The 20,492-nt window shown below is 46.7% G+C and overlaps 1 protein-coding gene across 1 annotated transcript in view; it reads left to right on the forward strand.

Annotated features, from left to right (window-relative positions):
• The first annotated feature begins 7,486 nt into the window (after nucleotides 1-7,486).
• PLEKHO1 (pleckstrin homology domain containing O1) overlaps nucleotides 7,487-20,492 on the forward strand; it is a 38,151-nt gene continuing 25,145 nt past the window's right edge. The window contains exons 1-2 of the mRNA XM_073639423.1: nucleotides 7,487-7,825; nucleotides 15,971-16,117. Of these exons, the coding sequence (XP_073495524.1) occupies nucleotides 7,799-7,825; nucleotides 15,971-16,117 (174 nt within the window). The 5' untranslated portion in view covers nucleotides 7,487-7,798. The remainder of the gene's footprint in view (nucleotides 7,826-15,970; nucleotides 16,118-20,492) is intronic.

The following is a 20,492-nucleotide window of genomic DNA, read 5'->3' on the forward strand; positions in this document are numbered from 1 at the left end:
GACAAGAGACGGGACCTGGCACCTTCAGAGTGCAAGCACACACTGAAGGAAACACTATGCTCAGGCAGGGATAGAAGGGAGCTGCTGAGCTATATACCAAGTGACAGACAGCAATAGGCTGAGGACGCACAAGGGGTGTGACCCACAGCAGGTACAAAAGGCAGGAAGTGATCGGGCGCCGCCCTTAAGCAGCAGAAACAGACACAAACAGACAGCATGGAGGGAAGCCAGAGAGACATTCTGGACAGGAGATCAAGTGCGCCCTCTTGCACAGTGGGAGATGGACCACCATGCAAGGACGCCGCCAGGTATGTTACAGCGAGCTCTGCAGCTGCCAGCCCCTGACTCCTTATAGCACTGCTCCCACAGAGCTCCTGATGTTCTTTTCCTAGATCTGCTTCTCTTCTCTACTTCTTCTCTACTCACTAACCCTGCCTCAGCCCTAGGTTTATATAGGGGAAGTTCTTCCCCTCCCAGGACTGGGCAGGAGGTGTGGCATGCACAGGATCCCTGACCAAGAGACCTCCCACCTGCTCTCAGACATAACATTGCCGTTACTGTGGAAACCAGACCCCTGGGGTGCCACATTCCCCCCTAGTGAAATTTAGTACTCCGGGACTAAACATATTTTTAGAAAAACATAACAAGGTATAAACAATAATAATACAATAAGAAAAACACATAAAGATGGTTACGGCGTGTCCACAACCGGGTGCAGTCTTTGAAGAAAAGCAAGGTGTCCATTTCACCAAAACAGGGAGACGTAACCAGGTAGGGGTCTGTCCTGCCCCGAGTCCTTAACAGTCTTTAGTCCATTCCTAGGTTACGCTCCAACCATGTACAAGGATTCCCGGTAAATCCACCAAGGACTCCTATAAATAACTAGAAACACATAATTATACACAAGCAACAAGAAAAACAGGTAACCACAAATAAAACAATTTATACACTTCAAATCCTCCAACGTGCGGGTAACTGGCCTCTAGTGGCCCTAGTGGACCTACGGAGCTGACTGTCTAGCCCTGAACTACAGGGTGTAGGAGCTGTCAAGGGTAAACTGGGCAGCTGTCTACCGGCTCTTTGGCTCACTAGGGGTACGGCAGGCTCACTATAAGCAGAGGGTTGATCCTCCTGTTCTGCTCGTGTGGAGTCTTCTGCCTCCTGGACCGGCTGCTCTTCCAGCTCTACCTGTTGCTCCGTAGGCACTTGGGATGCTGGTTGGAGGAACGTGAGGATGGGTACCACAACTGCACCATTGACTTGAGTCCAGGACCGAGGGAAGTCTCCGAGCACAGTACTAACCATATCTTCCCTTTCCTCTACGGGTCGATGGTCTTCTTGTTCCTCTTCAGGGTTCCGTAGCTGTTCAGGACACTTCTTCAGGTGATCCCGGGATACAATGGCTATGGTCTCCCCTCCGTCTTTACTGATGGTACAGACTTTCGGGTTCTCGTGGCTTGAGGGCAGTACGGTGTACGGGTCCTTCTCCCACTGGTCGTCCAACTTGTGGAGCCGTCTTTTCCTCTTCAAGACCTGCTCTCCGGGTACCAGGGGAACAGCGGGAGCATACTGGTTGTAAGTTTTCTCTTGTCTTTCCCTAGCCTGACAGAGACTTCGCTCCACGCTCTCCTGTACTTTCCGGTACTGCTGCTGCCTCTCTGTGTCCCAGTCTGCTTCTGGTGAAGTGTCCTCGGGTGTCAGGACTCCCATTTCCAGGTCAACAGGTAACTTACCAGGTCTCGCCCTCATTAGGTAAGCCGGGGTACAGTTGGTGGAACCTACCGGGATGTGGTTGTATAGGTCCACCAGATCGGGCAGCTTCTCAGGCCACAGACTGCGTTCTTCCAGGGGCAACGTTTTCAGGAGATCCATTACCACCTGGTTCATTTTCTCACAAAGTCCATTAGTTTGCGGATGATAGGGTATCGTCCTTATCTTCCGGCAGCCATACAGATTGCAGAATTCCTGGAAGACCTCCGCTTCAAAGGCAGGTCCCTGGTCCGTCAGCACTTGGTCCGGGTACCCGTGTGGACGGCAGAAGTGCTGCTGGAAGGCTCTAGCTGCTGTTTGAGCCGTTAAGTCCTTAACGGGGACGACAACCAAGAACCGGGAGTAATGATCCACAATGGTTAACGCGTAGACGTAGCCACTTCTGCTTGGGGTCAGTTTTACATGATCCAAGGCTACCAGTTCCAACGGCTGCCGGGTGACGATGGACTGCAGGGGAGTCTTCTGGCTGGCACGGTCCTTCCTTCTTAGGTTGCACGGGCCACAGTCTCTGCACCACCTCTCGATGGTTCCCCTCATGCCTACCCAGTGGAACCGCCCACGCAGCAGGAACTCCAGCTTCTTCCATCCGAAGTGTCCAATAGGGCACTCATAGGGATGCCATCCAGTACCACAGGCAAGACTGGACGTCCTCCCACATATCTGTCGCGCCAGTTCGATGGGCCTGATGATCTTTTTCCTGGGGGTTGGCCCTCTACCCCAGGTTGTGCCAGTTTAAAGGACAGTACCTTGCCATATGTCCGGGTTGATTGCAGCGGCGGCAGATGGGTTGTCCGTCCTCGTTGTATCGGTCGCTGGGTCTTCCTCTGGCCGGTGGGGTCCTCCTTGGTCGACGCCACGGGATGTCCTCCGGTCCGGATGCCAGCTGGATCTTCCCTGGAGTGGAAACCTGTAAAGACTGCACAGTTCGGGTTAGCGCAGCAACGCTTTTAGCTAGCTCTTGGACCTGATGGTGCAGGTCTGGAGCCGGGTCATTGTTCAAAGCCTGCGCATCAGCTCCCACAGGCCCTGCCGACAAGGGCGCCGCCTCCTGGTGGTAAGTGGTAGTGGGGCGTCTGTGGGTCACAACGCCACCTGGTGCTGGTTCTCGGAGCACCCGGATGGCTCTGTCCTTGAACTGTGCAAATCCCAGATGAGGGTCCTGTAAGGCCATTGCCCGCAACTGGGTTCGGTGGGCATTGCAATATAAACCCTCTATAAATTGTTCAGTCAACAGCCTGTCCTCGTCTCCCACGCCGTCAGGGTCGGTCTGCTTAATGGCTCTCAGGGCCTCTTGTAGGTTCAGGGCATAGTCCCTTATACTCTCGTGTGCTCGCTGCTTGCACCCGTAGAATCTAAGCTTGATCTCGGCTGAGGTGCGGGTATCAAAGGTGTCCCTCAGCCGGGTTAGTATCCCCGCAACAGTCCTTCCCCCAGGTGGCCAGGACTTTACCTCCCTTTGGGCTGCCCCGCTTAATTGGGCCACCAGGATGCTCACTTTTTGCTCTTCTGTGAGGGGATACACCTGGAAGAGGCTATCCAGCTTTTCTCTAAAGTCATGCAGGGTATGTGACTCCCCTGAGTACTGGGGTAGCCAGGCTGCCCCCGGGATATAGGGCATGGTGAAAGGCATGACTGCAACAGCGGTGGCGCTGGCGGGGGTTGAAGCGGTGAAGCTCTCCTCCGTATCCGACATCCTTCTCCCCCCTAGTGGACCGTGGCCTACCTTGCGATGATCCTCTTCCGTAGGCCGCGGCTCCGCAGTGGATCGTCAGGGTTGAGGACCTTCCGTCGCGCTCCTGTGACGTCGGCGTCTGCTGGGCTCCTTCCAGGACCTTACGCAACGTCCGGATGTGAGGCGGGGCTTCAGTTTCTCGCGCGCTTTCGGAGTCCACGCCCCTCTTCTTCCCGCGCGGCGTCCTCAAGATGGCGTCCAATGGCGGGAAAACTCCACGGCTGGCGGGAAGAAGGCCGAAGATGGCGCCGAATGGCGGGAAAACTCCACCGATGGTGGGAAGGAAGCGGAAGATGGCGCCGGATGGCGGGAATCTTCACCACAGGTAAGTTTGAACAGTCTTTTTCAGGCACGCAGTACCCGGTGGTTGCGGGCACGAAATCCTGCCGACTACGCCAAAAGTTGACGCACCCCTGGGCCTGTGTCGCGCAGCGTTGCGCACACGGGAGCTTACCCGGAGCCGGATCTGTTGAGGGTTGAAGTCTCGTGGCGGTGACCCGGTCCGTGCCCAGGGAGTCAGACTAAGTGGCGCTGTATTAGTGGTAGATGTTGTACGACTACGCCACCCGTTGAATGCAGCGAAGGAGCTGCCGCTGCAGGGCAGACCGCTGAGGCCGGTGGTAGGATTGTGCAGCGTGATAGTATCACCCCCAACGGGAGGGGTATGGCCTCAGGGCAGCCGACGTGGATGATGGGGGTAGCAGGAACCACTCGGAGACGGTACGGTGTAGCTCAGGGTCTTTACTGGTGACAAAGATAGACCCTCCCGGAGTACTGGCTAGCGATTGGGGCCTGGTCAGTCCTTGAGCAGATGGGATCTCCCCTAGCCAGGCGGAGTTGTAGGCCTCCCAAACTAACTGTACTCTTCTGGCTACCTTGCTAGAGGCGGGTATAAGTAGCCCACGTCCCTGAGTGTACCGTGTGGTGCTCACCCGTATGGCCGGTGACTCGGGGCCTTCTAGTAGCTTCCGCTCCACGACGGCGGTGCTGGTCCCACGCGTGTGACCGTGCCTTCGGGTTTCTTGGCCAGAGGACCTGAAATCCCCTGCCGGTCGGTTTCTGCTGCTGGATAGGAGTTAGTCCCCACAGCCTCGGACTCCGGGTCCGGTGATAGCTTCTCAGTCAGGGCGAGCTCTGCAGCTGCCAGCCCCTGACTCCTTATAGCACTGCTCCCACAGAGCTCCTGATGTTCTTTTCCTAGATCTGCTTCTCTTCTCTACTTCTTCTCTACTCACTAACCCTGCCTCAGCCCTAGGTTTATATAGGGGAAGTTCTTCCCCTCCCAGGACTGGGCAGGAGGTGTGGCATGCACAGGATCCCTGACCAAGAGACCTCCCACCTGCTCTCAGACATAACATTGCCGTTACTGTGGAAACCAGACCCCTGGGGTGCCACAGACAGTTTGATTTCACAGAAGTTTGATGATTTACTTGGGAGTAATATTTTGTTGTTTAAGCGTTCCCTTTATTTTTTGAGCAGTGTATATATATATATATATGCACTTTACTAATAATATTTATGATTTTTCATGTAACATCACTAATGAGATGATGATATGTTGGATTGGCACAGCTATATATTCCCTTGTAAAACATTCATGTACTACTTGAAAAAGGTTCTGTGAAGCGAATTTTCGCCACATGGGCTAATTAAAGTCTGCTTTTCCTTCTGCACAGTTTATTGGAATGCTGCCTCTTTATCTTTTTATATAGATAGAATCCAAAATTAGACAGCACTCCAGAAAATATTTCCAACAGTAGCCAACTTTTATTAGCAAATATGTGGTGAAGTGATTAATAGGGTCCATTCTCGAGGACCTGAACATGTCTATGAATGGATCTATTTTGGAGGACCTGCACTTAGCTATGAAGAGGTCCATTTTCACGGACCTGTATTTATCTTTGAAGGCATCCATTCTCAAGGACCTGCACGTACCTTTGAAGGAGTCCATTCTGAAGGACATGCTCTTATGTTTGAAGGGGTCCATTCTCAAGGACCTACACGTACCGATGGAAGGGTCCATTCTTGAGGACCTGCACATACCTTTGAACGGATCCATTTTCAAGGACCTGCATGTACCTTTGAAGGTGTCCATTCTCGAGGACCTGCACGTACTTATGAAGGCGTCCATTCTCGAGGACCTGCACATACTTATGAAAGCGTCCATTCTCGAGGACCTGCACGTACCTATGAAGGTGTCCATTGTCGAGGACCTGCTCGTACCTATGAAGGAGTCCATTCTTGAGGACCTGCACATATCTATAAAGGGGTCTATTCTCAAGGACCTGCATGTACCTCTGAAGGGGTCCATTCTCGTGGACCTGCATGTACTTATGAAGGGGTCCATTCTCGAGGACCTGCATGTACCTATGAAGGTGTCCATCCTCAAGGACCTGCTCGTACCTATGAAAGTGTCCATTCTCAAGGACCTGCTCGTACCTATGAAGGAGTCAATTCCTAAGGACCTGCATGTACCTATGAAGGGGTCTATTCTCAAGGACCTGCACGTACCTATGAAAGGGTACATTCTCGAGGACCTGCACGTATCTATGAAGGGGTCCACTTTCAAAGACCTGCACGTACCTCTGAAGGGGTCCATTCTAGAGGATCTGCACATACCTATGAAGGGGTCCATTCCTGAGGACCTGTATGTACCTATGAAGGGGTCTATTCTCGAGGACCTGCACGTACCTATGAAAGGGTACATTCTCGAGGACCTGCATGTACCTATGAAGGTGTCCATCCGCAAGGACCTGCTCGTACCTATGAAAGTGTCCATTCTCAAGGACCTGCTCGTACCTATGAAGGGGTCTATTCTCGAGGACCTGCACGTACCTATGAAAGGGTACATTCTCGAGGACCTGCACGTATCTATGAAGGGGTCCACTTTCAAGGACCTGCATGTACCTTTGAAGGTGTCCATTCTCGAGGACCTGCATGTACTTATGAAGGCGTCCATTCTCCAGGACCTGCACATACGTATGAAAGCGTCCATTCTCGAGGACCTGCACGTACCTATGAAGGTGTCCATTCTCGAGGACCTGCTCGTACCTATGAAGGAGTCCATTCTTGAGGACCTGCATATATCTATAAAGGGGTCCATTCTCGAGGACCTACATGTACCTCTGAAGGGGTCCATTCTCGTGGACCTGCATGTACTTATGAAGGGGTCCATTCTCGAGGACCTGCATGTACCTATGAAGGTGTCCATCCTCAAGGACCTGCTCGTACCTATGAAAGTGTCCATCCTCAAGGACCTGCTCGTACCTATGAAAGTGTCCATTCTCAAGGACCTGCTCGTACCTATGAAGGAGTCAATTCCTGAGGACCTGCACGTACCTATGAAGGGGTCTATTCTCGAGGACCTGCACGTACCTATGAAAGGGTACATTCTCGAGGACCTGCACGTATCTATGAAGGGGTCCACTTTCAAGGACCTGCACGTACCTCTGAAGGGGTCCATTCTAGAGGATCTGCACATACTTATGAAGGGGTCCATTCCCGAGGACCTGTATGTACCTATGAAGGGGTCTATTCTCGAGGACCTGCACGTACCTATGAAGGGGTCCATTCTCGAGTATCTGCACGTACCTATGAAGGGATTCATTTTCGAGGATCTGCACGTACCCATGAAGGGGTCCATTCTTGAGGAAGAACAATTGCATTTGACACTAATCTGACATGTAAACAATAAAGTGCCGATTGCTGACGTTATTTTGGACAGTCTGAATATTTCTAGCCTCAACCTGAGGTTTATTGGGGGTATTCTTTCTCCCTACTGTATCTGCTGCTCTTTGTCTAGGGTCAGGGTCGTGTGTCTGTCAGGCGGGAATTATCCCTCGTTTGTTTCGTAGTCACCGTGTCCTTATGATCGATGGCATTCGTGGATGCTGAAGGGTTACATGGAGCAGGTTGGGGAGGAGGTTTCTTCTAGTGGTGGGGATGACTGAGAGTCTGAAGGCATGAGGGGGTCTCAGGATTACACAATCCCCACTCCTCTTCCAGGAGGAGGTTAAAATGAGAAACAAAGGAGGAAGCCTCCTCACTCTCTCACGTGTTGTCATGTAATGTGATGTGACATCAGAGCTGCCTTCCATAGATGGAGCTACTGCACAGCAGAGCAGAGAGGGGGCTGTGTGCTGGGGACAGCTCTGGATGCTGGAGAGGCTTGGCTGCACTCACTGAAACCAGATCCTCTGTCTGATCTGCACAATACCAGGAGCCAGGCTGCATTACACCCACTCTCTGCAGGAGCTCCTCACACCCTGCCCGCAGCCTGGCACTGAGAGCAGCAGCATGAAGAAGAACATCTCTGCAAAGAGGGTAAGAGGGGTGCACTGTTTTTAGGAGATGGGGGGGTCTTATACATGCACCCTAGCTATGGGGAGGGCATGCATAATATTATATGGGGCTCTTTGGCCTGGCACCAAGGGCTGAATACCTGCACCCAGTCTTGTATATTATGTAGCAGCAATAGAAACTATATCTGTGATCACTGCAAACAGCTGCACTGGGGAAGTCTGCAAATGATTGTGTGTAGGACTTGGGGGCAGAGCCGTGTATTATAGGGGTCCCTATGTCTCTAGAGAAGCAGATCCTTGTACTATAGGGGTCCCTGTGTCTCTGGAGGAGCCGATCCTTGAATTATAGGGGTCCACTGTCTCTGGAGGAATATATCCTTGAATTAGGGTGTCCCTGTGCCTCTGGAGGAGTAGATCCTTGTATTATAGGGGTCCTGTGTCTCTGGAGGAGCAGATCCTTGTGTTATTGGGGTCCTGAGCTTCTGGAGGAGAAAATCCGTGTATTATTGGAGTCCCTATTTCTCTGGAGGAGCAGATCCTGGTACTATGGGGGGCCCTATGTCTATGGAAAAGCAGAGCCTTGTATTATAGGGGACCTGTGTCTATGGAAAATCAGAGCCTTGTATTATAGGGGTCCTGTGTCTATGGAAAAGCAGAGCCTTGTATTATAGGGGTCCTGTGTCTATGGAAAAGCAGAGCCTTGTATTATAGGGGACCTATGTCTATGGAAAAGCAGAGCCTTGTATTATAGGGGACCTATGTCTATGGAAAAGCAGAGCCTTGTATTATAGGGGTCCTGTGTCTATGGAAAAGCAGAGTCTTGTATTATAGGGGTCCTGTGTCTCTGGAGAAGTAGATCCCTGTATTATAGGGGTCCTGTGTTTCTGGAGGACAAGATCCTTGTAGTATGGGGGTCTCTGGAAAAGCAAATCCCCATATATGGGGGTTCTGTATCTATGGAGAGCAGATCCTTGTATTATAGGGGTCTGCTATCTGGAGGAACAGATCCTGGTATTATGCCCCCCCCCCTGCATCTATGGTGGAGCAGATGACTGTATTATGAGGTCCTGTGTCTCCAGAGGACCAGATCCTTGAATTAGGGGGGGGGGGGGGGGGGGCTGTGTCTCTGGAGGAGCAGATCCTTGAATTAGGGGGGGGGGGGGCTGTGTCTCTGGAGGAGCAGATCCTTGTATTATCAGGATGCGCTGTCTCTGGATGAAGAAGATACTAGTATTATCGGGGTCCTATGTCTTTGAAGGAGTAGATCTTTGTATTAAAGGAGTCCCTGGGTCTCTGGAGGAGCAGATCCTTATATTATGGGGGTCCTGTGTCTCTGGAGCAACAGATCCTTGTGTTATGGGGTTCCTGTGCCTCTGGCGAAGCAGCTTCTGGCATTATGGGGGTCTCTACGGAGTAGCAGATCCCTGTATTATGGGGGTTTCTGTGTCTCTCCAGGAACAGATCCTTGTATTATGGAGGTTCCTGTGTCTGCAAGAGCAGATTCATGTATTATGGGAGTCCTGTGTCTCGGGAGAGCAGATCCCTGTATTATGGGGGTCTCTGTGTGTCTCTAGGAAAAAAAAGCTGTATTAAGGGGGTCCTGTGTCTCTGGAGGAAAAGTTTCTTGTATTATGGGGTTACTGTGTCTCTGGAGGTGGATGATCCCTGTATTATGGGTGTCCTGTGTCTGTGGAGGAGGAGAGCGTTGAATTTTGTGGGTCCTGTGTCTGTGGAGGAGCAGATGTCTGTATTATGGGGGTCTCTGGAGCAGCAGAGCCTCGTATTATGGGGTCCTGTGTCTCTGGAGGAGAAGATCCCAGTATTATGGGGGTCCTGTGTCCCTGGAGGAAGAGAGTGTTGTATTTTGTGGGTCCTGTGCCACTGGAGAAGCAGATCCTTGTACTATGGGGGTCTCTGTGTCTCTCGAAGAACAGATCCCTGTATTATGGGGTGTCTCTGGAGGAGCAGATCCTTGTACTATGGGTGTCTTTTTCTCTGGAAGAGCAGATCACTCTATTAAAGGGTCTCTGTGCCTCTGGAGGAGCAGATCCTGGTATTATGATGATCTTAAGGAGCAGATACTTGTATTATGTGGGTCCTGTGTCTCTGGACGAACAGATCCTTGTACTATGGAGGTCCCTGTGTCTCTGGAAGAGCAAATCCTTGTATTATGGTGGTATCTGTATTTCTGGAGGAGTAGATCCCTGTATAATGGGGCTCTATGTCTCTGAAGGAGCAGATCCTTGTATTATGTGGGTCCTGTGTCTCTGAACCAGCAGATCCTTGTACTATGGAGGTCCCTGTGTGTGTGTTTGGAAGAGCAGATCCTTGTACTATGGGAGTTCTGTGTCTCTGGGGGGGCAGATCCTTGTATTATGGGGTCATGTGCCTCTGGAGGAGCAGATCCTTGTATTATGAGGATCATATGTCTCTGAAGGTGCAGATCCTTGTACTCTGGGGGTCCTGTGTCTTTGGAGGAACAGACCCTTGTACTATGGATGTCTTGTGTCTCTGGAGGAGCAGATCCTTGTATTAAAGGGTCCCTGTGTCTCTGAAGGAGCAGATCCTTATATAATGGTGGTCCTGTATCTCTGGAGGTGCAGATCCTTGTATTATGGTGGTCCTGTGTTTCTGGAAGAGCAGATATTTGTATTATGGAGGTATCTGTATCTCTGGAGGAGTAGACCCCTGTGTTATGAGGGTTCTATGTCTCTGGAGGAGCAGATACTTGTATTATGAGGGTCATGTGCATCTGAAGCAGCAGATCCTTGTACTATAGGGGTCATGTGTCTCTGGAGGAGCAGATCAATGTATTAAAGGATCCCTGTGTCTCTAAAGGAGCAGAACCTTGTATTATTGGGTTCTGTGTTTCTGAAAAAGCAGATCTTTATATTATGGGAGTACAGTGTCTCTGGGATAGCAGATCCTTGTATTATGGTGGTCTTGTGTCTCTGGAGGAGCAGATCCTAGTATTATGAGGGTTTTGTATTTATGGACTGCAGATCCTTGTATTATAGGGGCCCGCTATCTCTGGAGAAGCATATCCTGGAATTATAGGGGCCCCTGCATATCTGCTGGAGCAGATGACTGTATTATAGGGGCCCTTGTCTTTGGAGGGGCAGATCCTTGTATAATCGGGATCTGCTGTCTTTGGATGAACAGATACTTGTATTATGGGGGGTCCTGTATCTTTGGAGGAGTAGATCTTTGAATAAAGGGGTCCATGGGTCTCTGGAGGAACAGATTCTTGTATTATGGGGGTCCTGTGTCTCTGGAGGAGCAGATCCTTGTATTATGGGGTTCTGTGTCTCTAAACGATCAGATCTCTGTATTATGGGGTTCCAGTGTTCCTAGAGGAGCCGATCATTGTATTATGGTGGTCCTTTGTCTCTGGAGGAGCAGTTCCTTGTATTATGGGGGTCTCTGTGTCTCTGGAGAAGATGCATGTATTATGGCGGTTCAGTGTTCCTAGTGAAGCAGATCCTTGTATTATGAGGGTACTGTGTCTCTGAACCAGCAGATCCTTGTACTATGGAGGTCCCTGTGTGTGTTTGGAAGAGCAGATACTTGTACTATGGGAGTTCTGTGTCTCTGGGGGGGCAGATCCTTGTATTATGGGGTCATGTGCCTCTGGAGGAGCAGATCCTTGTATTATGGGGATCATATGTCTCTGAGGGTGCAGATCCTTGTACTCTGGGGGTCCTGTGTCTTTGGAGGAACAGACCCTTGTACTATGGATGTCTTGTGTCTCTGGAGGAGCAGATCCTTGTATTAAAGGGTCCCTGTGTCTCTGAAGGAGCATATCCTTATACAATGGTGGTCCTGTATCTCTGGAGGTGCAGATCCTTGTATTATGGTGGTCCTGTGTTTCTGGAAGAGCAGATATTTGTATTATGGAGGTATCTGTATCTCTGGAGGAGTAGACCCCTGTGTTATGAGGGTTCTATGTCTCTGGAGGAGCAGATACTTGTATTATGAGGGTCATGTGCATCTGAAGGAGCAGATCCTTGTACTATAGGGGTCATGTGTCTCTGGAGGAGCAGATCAATGTATTAAAGGATCCCTGTGTCTCTAAAGAAGCAGAACCTTGTATTATTGGGTTCTGTGTTTCTGAACAAGCAGATCTTTATATTATGGGAGTACAGTGTCTCTGGGCTAGCAGATCCTTGTATTATGGTGGTCCTGTGTCTCTGGAGGAGCAGATCCTAGTATTATGAGGGTCTTGTATTTATGGACTGCAGATCCTTGTATTATAGGGGCCAGCTATCTCTGGAGAAGCAGATCCTGGTATTATAGGGGCCCCTGCATATCTGGTGGAGCAGATGACTGTATTATAGGGGCCCTTGTCTTTGGAGGGGCAGATCCTTGTATAATCGGATCTGCTGTCTTTGGATGAACAGATACTTGTATTATGGGGGGTCCTGTATCTTTGGAGGAGTAGATCTTTGAATTAAAGGGGTCCATGGGTCTCTGGAGGAACAGATTCTTGTATTATGGGGGTCCTGTGTCTCTGGATGAGCAGATCCTTGTATTATGGGGTTCTGTGTCTCTAAACAAACAGATCTCTGTATTATGGGGTTCCAGTGTTCCTAGAGGAGCCGATCATTGTATTATGGTGGTCCTTTGTCTCTGGAGGAGCAGTTCCTTGTATTATGGGGGTCTCTGTGTCTCTGGAGAAGATTCATTTATTATGGCGGTTCAGTGTCCCTAGTGAAGCAGATCCTTGTATTATGAGGGTACTGTGTCTCTGGAGGAGTAGAGCTTTGTGTTATGGGGGGCCAGTGTCTCTGGAAGGCCAGGTGCTTGTATTATGGGGGATCCTATGTATTTGAATGAGCAGATCCTTGTATTTTCAGGGTTTTGTGTCTCTGGAGGAGCAGATCCTTGTATGGAGGACCAGGTTCTTGTATTATGGGGGTCCAGTGTCTCTGGGCTAGCAGATCCTTGTATTATGGTGGTCCTGTGTCTGTGGAGGATCAGATCCTTGTATTATGGGGGTATTATGTCTCTGGAGGAGAAGATACTTGTATTATGGAAGTCCCTGCGTCTCTGGAGCAGTAAATTCTTGTACTATAGGGGTCATGTGTCTTTGGAGCAGCAGATCTTTGTACTATGAGTGTCTTGTGCCTCTGGAGGATCAGATCCTTGTATTATGGGGGTTACTTTGTTTCTGAAGAACAAGATCCTTGTATTATGGGGGTCTCTGGAAAAGAAAATCCCCATATATGGGGGTCCTGTATATATGAACAGGAGATCCTTGTATTAAAGGGGTCCGCTATCTTTGGAGGAGCAGATCCTGGTATTATACGGGCCCCTGCATCTCTGGTGAAGCAGATGACTGTATTATGGGGTCCTGTGTCTCTGCTGGAGCAGATTCTTGTATTATTGGGATCCGGTGTCTCTGGATGAACAGATACTTGTATTATGGGGGTTCTGTGTCTCTGGAGGAGTAGATCTTTGTATTATGGGGTTCTGTGTCTCTGAACTAATAGATCTCTGTATTATGGGGTTCTAGTGTCTCTGGAGGAGCAGAACCTTATATTATGGTGGTCCTGTGTCTCTGGAGGAGCAGTTCCTTGTATTATGGGGGTCCTGTGTCTCTGCAAGAGCCGATTCTTGTATTATGGGGGTCTCTGGAGAATATCCATGTATTATAGGGGTTCAGTGGAGTAGATCCTTGTATTATGAAGGTACTGTGTGTATGGAGGAGCAGCGCTTTGTATTATGGGGGGGGCCAGTGTCTCTTGAAGGCCAGGTCCTTGAATTATGGGGGACCCTTTGTATCTGAATGAGCAGATCCTTGTATTACCAGGGTTTTGTGTCTCTGGAGGAGCAGATCTTTGTATGAAGGACCAGGTCCTTGTATTATGGGGGCCCTGTTTCTATGAAGGAGTAAATACTTGTATTATGGAAGTTTCTGTGTCTCTACAGGAGCAGATCCTTTTGCTATCGGGGTCCTGTGTCTCTGAATGAACAGATCCTTGTATTATGGGGGTCCTGTGTCTCTGGAGGAGCAGATCCTTGTATTATGGGGATCCTGTGTCTCAGGAGGAGAAGGTCCTTGTATTATTGGGTCCTGTGTCTTTGGAGGAGCAGATCCTTGTATTATGGGAATCGTGTCTCTGGAGGAAAAAATCCTTGTTTCATGGGGGTCCTGTGTCTCTCGAGGAGCAGATTATTGTGTCATAGTGATCCTGTGTCTCTGGACGAGCTGATCCTTGTACTATGGGAGTCCTGTGTCTCTGGATGAGCAGATACATGTATTATGGGGGTTCTGTGTCTCTGGAGGAGAAGGTCCTTGTATTATGGGGATCCTGTGCCTTTGTCTCTGGAGGAGAAGGTCCTTGTATTATTATGTTTCCCTGGTGGAGCAGATTCTTGTAGTATGTGGGTCTTGTGTCTCGGAAGGAACAAAGCCTTATATTATGGGGGTCCTGGCCTAATGTCTTCATTATCTACAGTTGAAACCAGAAGTTTCCATACACTATATAAAAAGACACATCTGCATGTTTTTCTCAATATCTGACATGAAATCAGAATAAACCTTTCCCGTTTTAGGTCAATTAGGATTACCATAATTTTTAATATTTGCCAAATGCCAGAATAATGAGAGAGAGAGAATGTTTTAAGGCATTTTATTACTTACTGCAAAGTCAAAAGTTTACATACACTAAGATTACTATGCCTTTAAACAATTCTGGACTGCCCATACGATGATGTTATGTGTTTGGAAGCTTCTGATAGGTTTTCTTTGCAACATCTGAGTTAATTAGAGACACACCTGTGAATGTGTTTTAATGCACACCTGAAACAGACTGCTTCTTTGTGTAGCATCATGGAAAAGTCTAAAGAAATCAGCCAAGATATCAGGAAGAGAATTGTGGACTTGCACAAGTCTGGCTCGTCCTTGTGTACAATTTCAAGATACCTGAAGGTGCCTCCTTCATCTGTACAAACAATTATACACAAGATGGGAATGTCCAGCCATCATACCGCTCAGGAAGCAGACGGGTTCTGTGTCCCAGAGATGAACGTGCTTTGGTCCAACATGTGCATATCAAGGACAAAAGCAAAAGACCTTGTGAAGATGATAGCGGAAGCCGGTAAGATTGTGTCAATATCCGCAGTGAAACGAGTCCTGTATCAACATGGGCTGAAAGGCCACTCTGCCAGGATGAAGGCATTACTCCAAAAGAAACATAAAAAAGCCAGATTAATGTTTGCAAATGCACACAGGAACAAAGACCTTAATTTTTGGAGACATGTCCTGTGGTCTGATGAAACTAAAATTGAACTTTTTGGGCATAATGACCATTGTTAAGTTTGGAGGAAAAAGGGAGAAGTTTGGAAGCCTAAGAACACCATCCCAACTGTGAAACATGGGGGTGGCAGTATCATGTTGTGGGGTTGTTTTGCTGCAGGAGGGACTGGCACATTTCACAAAATAGATGGCTTGATGAGAACAGAAGATTATATGGCAATACTGAAGCAACATCTCAAGACATCAGCCAGGAAGTTAAAGCTTGGGCGGAAATGGGTCTTTCTATTGGACAATGACCCAAAGCATACTGCCAAAAAGGTAACAAAGTGGCTTAATGATAACAAAGTCAATGTTTTGGAGTGGCCATCACAAAGCCCTGATCTCAATCCTATTGAAAATTTATGGGCAAAGCTGAAAAGGCAGGTGCGAGCAAGGCGACCTACAAACCTGGATCAGTTACACCAGTTTTGCCAGGAGGAATGGGCCCAAATTCCCACCAACTATTGTGAGAAGCTTGTGGAAGGATATCCCAAACGTTTAACCCAAGTCATTCAGTTTAAGGACAATGGTACCAAATACTAATGAAATGTATGGAAACGTTTGACTTTACAGTAAGTAGTAAAAATGCCTTAAAACATTCTCTCTCTCATTATTCTGGCATTTGGCAAATATTAAAAATTATGGTATAATCCTAACTGACCTAAAACGGGAAAGGTTTATTCTGATTTCATGTCAGATATTGAGAAAAACATGCAGATGTGTATTTTTATATAGTGTATGGAAACTTCTGGTTTCAACTGTATGTATCTGTCTATATGCTGCTTCTCCTGTGAAATAATCTCATTTTGTCCCTCATTTTTGTATTAATAATCTCATTATGGCCTCATGTTTCTCTCCTATGTGTAGGGCCCTCTGGATGGGAATCAAGCCCCCAGCCAGCCGGAGAAAGTGGGCTGGATTCGGAAATACTGCGGGAAGGGCATCTTCAGGGAGATCTGGAAGAACAGATATGTGGTGATAAGGGGAGATCAGCTCTACATGTCCGAGAAGGAGGTAAAGACTTTATATGATCTTCAGGAATTAATGGACTGTCTACGTGCCATGGAAATGGCTGCCGGATGGGCAGATGCAGGATTTGGGTTATTCTATGTGATCGGTGACACTTTAGCTACCCTATAGATTGTAAATTCTTCTGGACTACGTTGGTGGTCACTCAGCTTTCCTAGAATCATATAATATTAGCATTGCAGCTTTTGTAATATGATTGTTTGATGGTTGCTATGACCTGGTTACTTTGATTGTTATCGTTCCTAGTGATAATTTAGATATGGTTTCATGTGGCATCGTTACTGCATTATGATAAAGTATAGGAACTAAGTATGGCTCCGTGAGCTCATCGTCTGTGATGTAACGGGTTACGGATTTATATATTTGATGTTTATTTGGAGGGGATCAATGCTAATTGTCCTTACGCTGCTTTTTCTGGAAACTAAAATGAGATTAGATTACAGGATGAGAGACAGGGATGGGGAGGTACGATTCATTCTTTATGTCCATATTAGGTGGCGCTCACTTTAGTTTGGCGGCTGTGCCATCGAGGCTCACAATCAATACAATAGAATATTGTGAACAGTATGTTGTTCTTGGGGAGCAGTAGAAAAGAAGCAAACCGGGGACAAAATACAAACTCCTTGGAGATGTCGTCCATGGTAGGATTCAAACCCAAGACTCCAGTACTGCAAAATCATGCTGAATGAGTGTGCGACAGTGCTGTGAGTGGTCTGATGCTACCTTTAGGCCTCTCAGCTGTAAGGGACAATCTACTTTAATCCCCAATAACTCCACAAGGCTTATTTTTATTACATCTAAAAACCCCATTTGCATTAGAAAAAAAGTTGTCATTACTCACCAATTCCGGTGGGATTGTCTGACAAATTTCTATTGTGGTCTCCCGACTCTACCTCAACAGATGACTGGGCATGTTGAATTTTAATACCCAATCTTTTTTTGCTTCGCACTTCGCATGCAGAATACAAGGACTATTAACAGAACTGAGTGTGCATGTTTCGGTCAGTAGTGATAGCTGCCTATGGAAAGAATGTTCATCCAACAGTCATTTAAGGTTGATGTGCACCCTTAGTGTGCCCTTCGTTGCAATGTATGGATATTTACAGTTGAGTCTGAGTAGGCACCTTTACCCTATTAATTTTCTATGTGACTGCCAAAAAAAAGCCAAGTATAGTGCTCTGCTAACACCAGTAGCGCCATAGGGAATTAATGGAGTGGAGGCTCATATACTCGTAGTTTGCACATTTACGATGATTGGCACATGAGGAACCAGCTCTGATTGACTTCTTATATGGTCGATCACTGCTTTTCTAACCCGTATAGAACAACCCTTTGCCTAGAAAATTGCTGCCTTTATTTAGAAACTTGATAGAGTTGGACTTGTTTAGGACTTGGTGGTAAATTTCGAGAGGATTAAAATTTGTCCTACGTGTCGGAGATAATACAAAAATAAAGCTGTTAATGAAATCACTTGTCCCGACCTTCTGTTGAAATTTCAGACAAAGAACTATCTGTCAACGTTGGCCGGACAAATTTGGAAATCAACGTGAGAAGAATTTGATTGGATATCAATGTCCATATTGGTCAACACTGTTAGGTAGAGCCTTCACTAGTCAATAATAGTTCGATATGTTGGTAGTTGTCAAGATTTCACTTATGATCCAGTGTTGCGTAAAGGCAGGTTTACATGAGCGAGCACCGACAGATGATATAGCAAGCTGATTGGCGTTTGTTTGAAGACCCTTTTACATGGGCCGATCACTGAGAATGATGGATGCCGAATAGTTATCAAGAATAGTCACTGCTGCTGATAGTTGACTAGATGGTATGGGGTTCACCATGCAAACCATTTGTTGTATGGGTAAACATTATCCAAATCAGACATCCACTTTAAGACTGGGAAAGTACTAAACTTCCTAAAAATAATGCTGGCAGTGTTATCATAGTGGTGGAAAGGGAACCTGGAGTAATGGGGTGATAAACTGTTGTTTGGGGTTGCCAAAGCTGAATTACAGCATACTGTATCATTACCCTTCCAACTACTAGAGTGCCCATGCATTTTATTCAGACAGGGGATTGCCGTCTTGATGAAACCTCTCCTCTATAGTCAGCGTCTTTCTGTATTTGTAGGAACGCCAACAATACTGGCTCCTGTAGTGCTCCCTTTCTCTTAGGTTGAATATAATGTTCTCTTTCTCTCTGTATTGAGCTTGTGAATGCATGGTGCTTTGGCACGGTAAGCCGTCTTTTATATCAGGTACTTGGAAACCGTCCAGAGTATATGCAGGTGTGTGTAATAATCTGTGCAGGGTACCAGCCTTGTACAATGCGAATATGGGATAGTGGACGAGTCGGCAAATGTTGATCTGTTTTTATGGAATAAAGTTTTGTCTGCTGCACTTCAGAAGCTGGAATTCCTCCTTTTTTTCCGGCAAATGTTGAGGGGCTCCATTTCTGGTGGTACTGGGTTTTTGAAAATAAATGTATTCATAGATACTGCAACCAAAGATGGTTTTTCTCCTCTCTTGACAGTCTAGCTGCTAAGGATACACTTCCTATCAACTACATTTCTTTCATTGGGGTTGTCCTCTCTATATCCAATTTGTCTCTGGAGATCTGATTTTTATTTTGCGGGTGGTGCCCATGAGATATCGGCTTGTGGCACGATAACTTTTTAGAAACTTTGGCCCATTCATACTCATTCTTCATGTACCCCTTGCCTCTAAAATGTGTGATTGGACAATGAGGTCCATCTTAAGCCGGAGCATCATGTTATAAGAAACCCTCTCAAAGCGTTGGATCTTGGTGATTTCTGCAATGCCCGGGAGATATAGCAACTTTTTCAGGAGTCTTGGACATCTTCATTTTTTCCAGTTGTCTTCCTTTTTGTTATAAATGATTTTACTAAAACCTTTGTAGTATTATTTACTATTATTAAAGGTTTGTTTTTTGATATCAAGAGAAGTTAATTCCTCCCCATGAAGAACTCTGTGCTGCTGTGAGAGAAAAATTCTGATGTTGGTCACTAGAAATGTTTTTTTTTTGTTTCTTAATATAAAAATGCTCCATCTAGACTGGTCAGTTGATGTGTTAGTGAGGTTGATCCGCTGCCGTTTAGTCCTCCTTTGTGCACCATAACATCATCCAAGTCTTTGATTTTAACCTTCAAAGGCTGGTGTGCTTGTTTCCAGCTTTTCTATAAATTCTCAAAACACTCCAGAATGATAATCAGGGAATATGTAGGTGGGGAATTACTCACTGTGTAATTGAAAGAGGATTATGGGAAATCTGAAACCTCACTTGAAGCAAGAAAAATCCCAAGTGTCTATGTTGAGTTTCCTTTTAATCTAGGGATTTGTGCAAATCAGATGCTTACATCAGCCTATTTCTTCACTTTAGTATTATCGCAATCTATTATTTTGATATAGCACCATATGTAATTTAAAAAAAGACATGTTGGGGGGTCCTATATGGAAATTCAAGATGTCTACCAAGACATTTAGCCAACCAGTCCTTGGGTAAAGTCGCTCACTTTGATCAATAATATTCACCTGTTGTACCTGTTTATAGCTGGTTGACATCATATATTGTCCCCATTATGGTTCCCCAAAGGCCATCACCCGCTATTACATGAAGGGCCCCATATGATCATATGGCATAAGGCTTCTCCCCTACAGCCCTAATAACATTATTTAGGAAGTAAATCTTAACTACAAGCTTTTGTAGCAGTATTCAAAAAATGCTGAAAAGCCCCTTAAAATTTTTGATAGTTCTATATTTCTATAGTCATGTCTTTCCCATCATGGAAGGGCAAGGCCAGTAATATGCTGCTTTGTGAAGGAGACGTCCTGCACATTTACAAATCTACCAGCCGCCGCTGTTTTCTGAGTTCAGGGCTTCAGGCTTGAATGTTCCCACGTGTATCTCAGTTAATCCGTATGTGAAAGCTTCTTTGCACTGGGATGACATCACCTGTCACTCAGCTATAGATAGTTACTGCACGCTGTGACTTTCTCATGTGACCTAGTTACTAATGGATGTCTGCTTTTTGTCTTAATTCGTGACTGATAACAAATGCAACGTAGAAGGTTTATTAATGTATGAGTAGTATAAAAACCTACAGGACAATTAAAAGTTTAAAATAAAAATAATGTAAAAAAAAAAAAAAGTTAAAAAAAACCCCAATATAATAAAATACAAAACAATGGCGCTAAAAAGAAAAAAAAAATAAAAAAAAAAAATCATCTGCACAAAAGCAACGATGTTGGAGTCTTTAATTCTATTTAATGGTGTACATTTTGATAGTATGTGTTACTTTCTCCTTTTCTATTGTAAAAATAGATGATTTCCAAAAGTTTTA

Source organism: Phyllobates terribilis, unplaced genomic scaffold, assembly GCF_046119375.1.
Source record: "Phyllobates terribilis strain yellow unplaced genomic scaffold, ASM4611937v1 Scaffold_7__3_contigs__length_470593459, whole genome shotgun sequence".
Taxonomy (NCBI): domain Eukaryota; kingdom Metazoa; phylum Chordata; class Amphibia; order Anura; family Dendrobatidae; genus Phyllobates; species Phyllobates terribilis.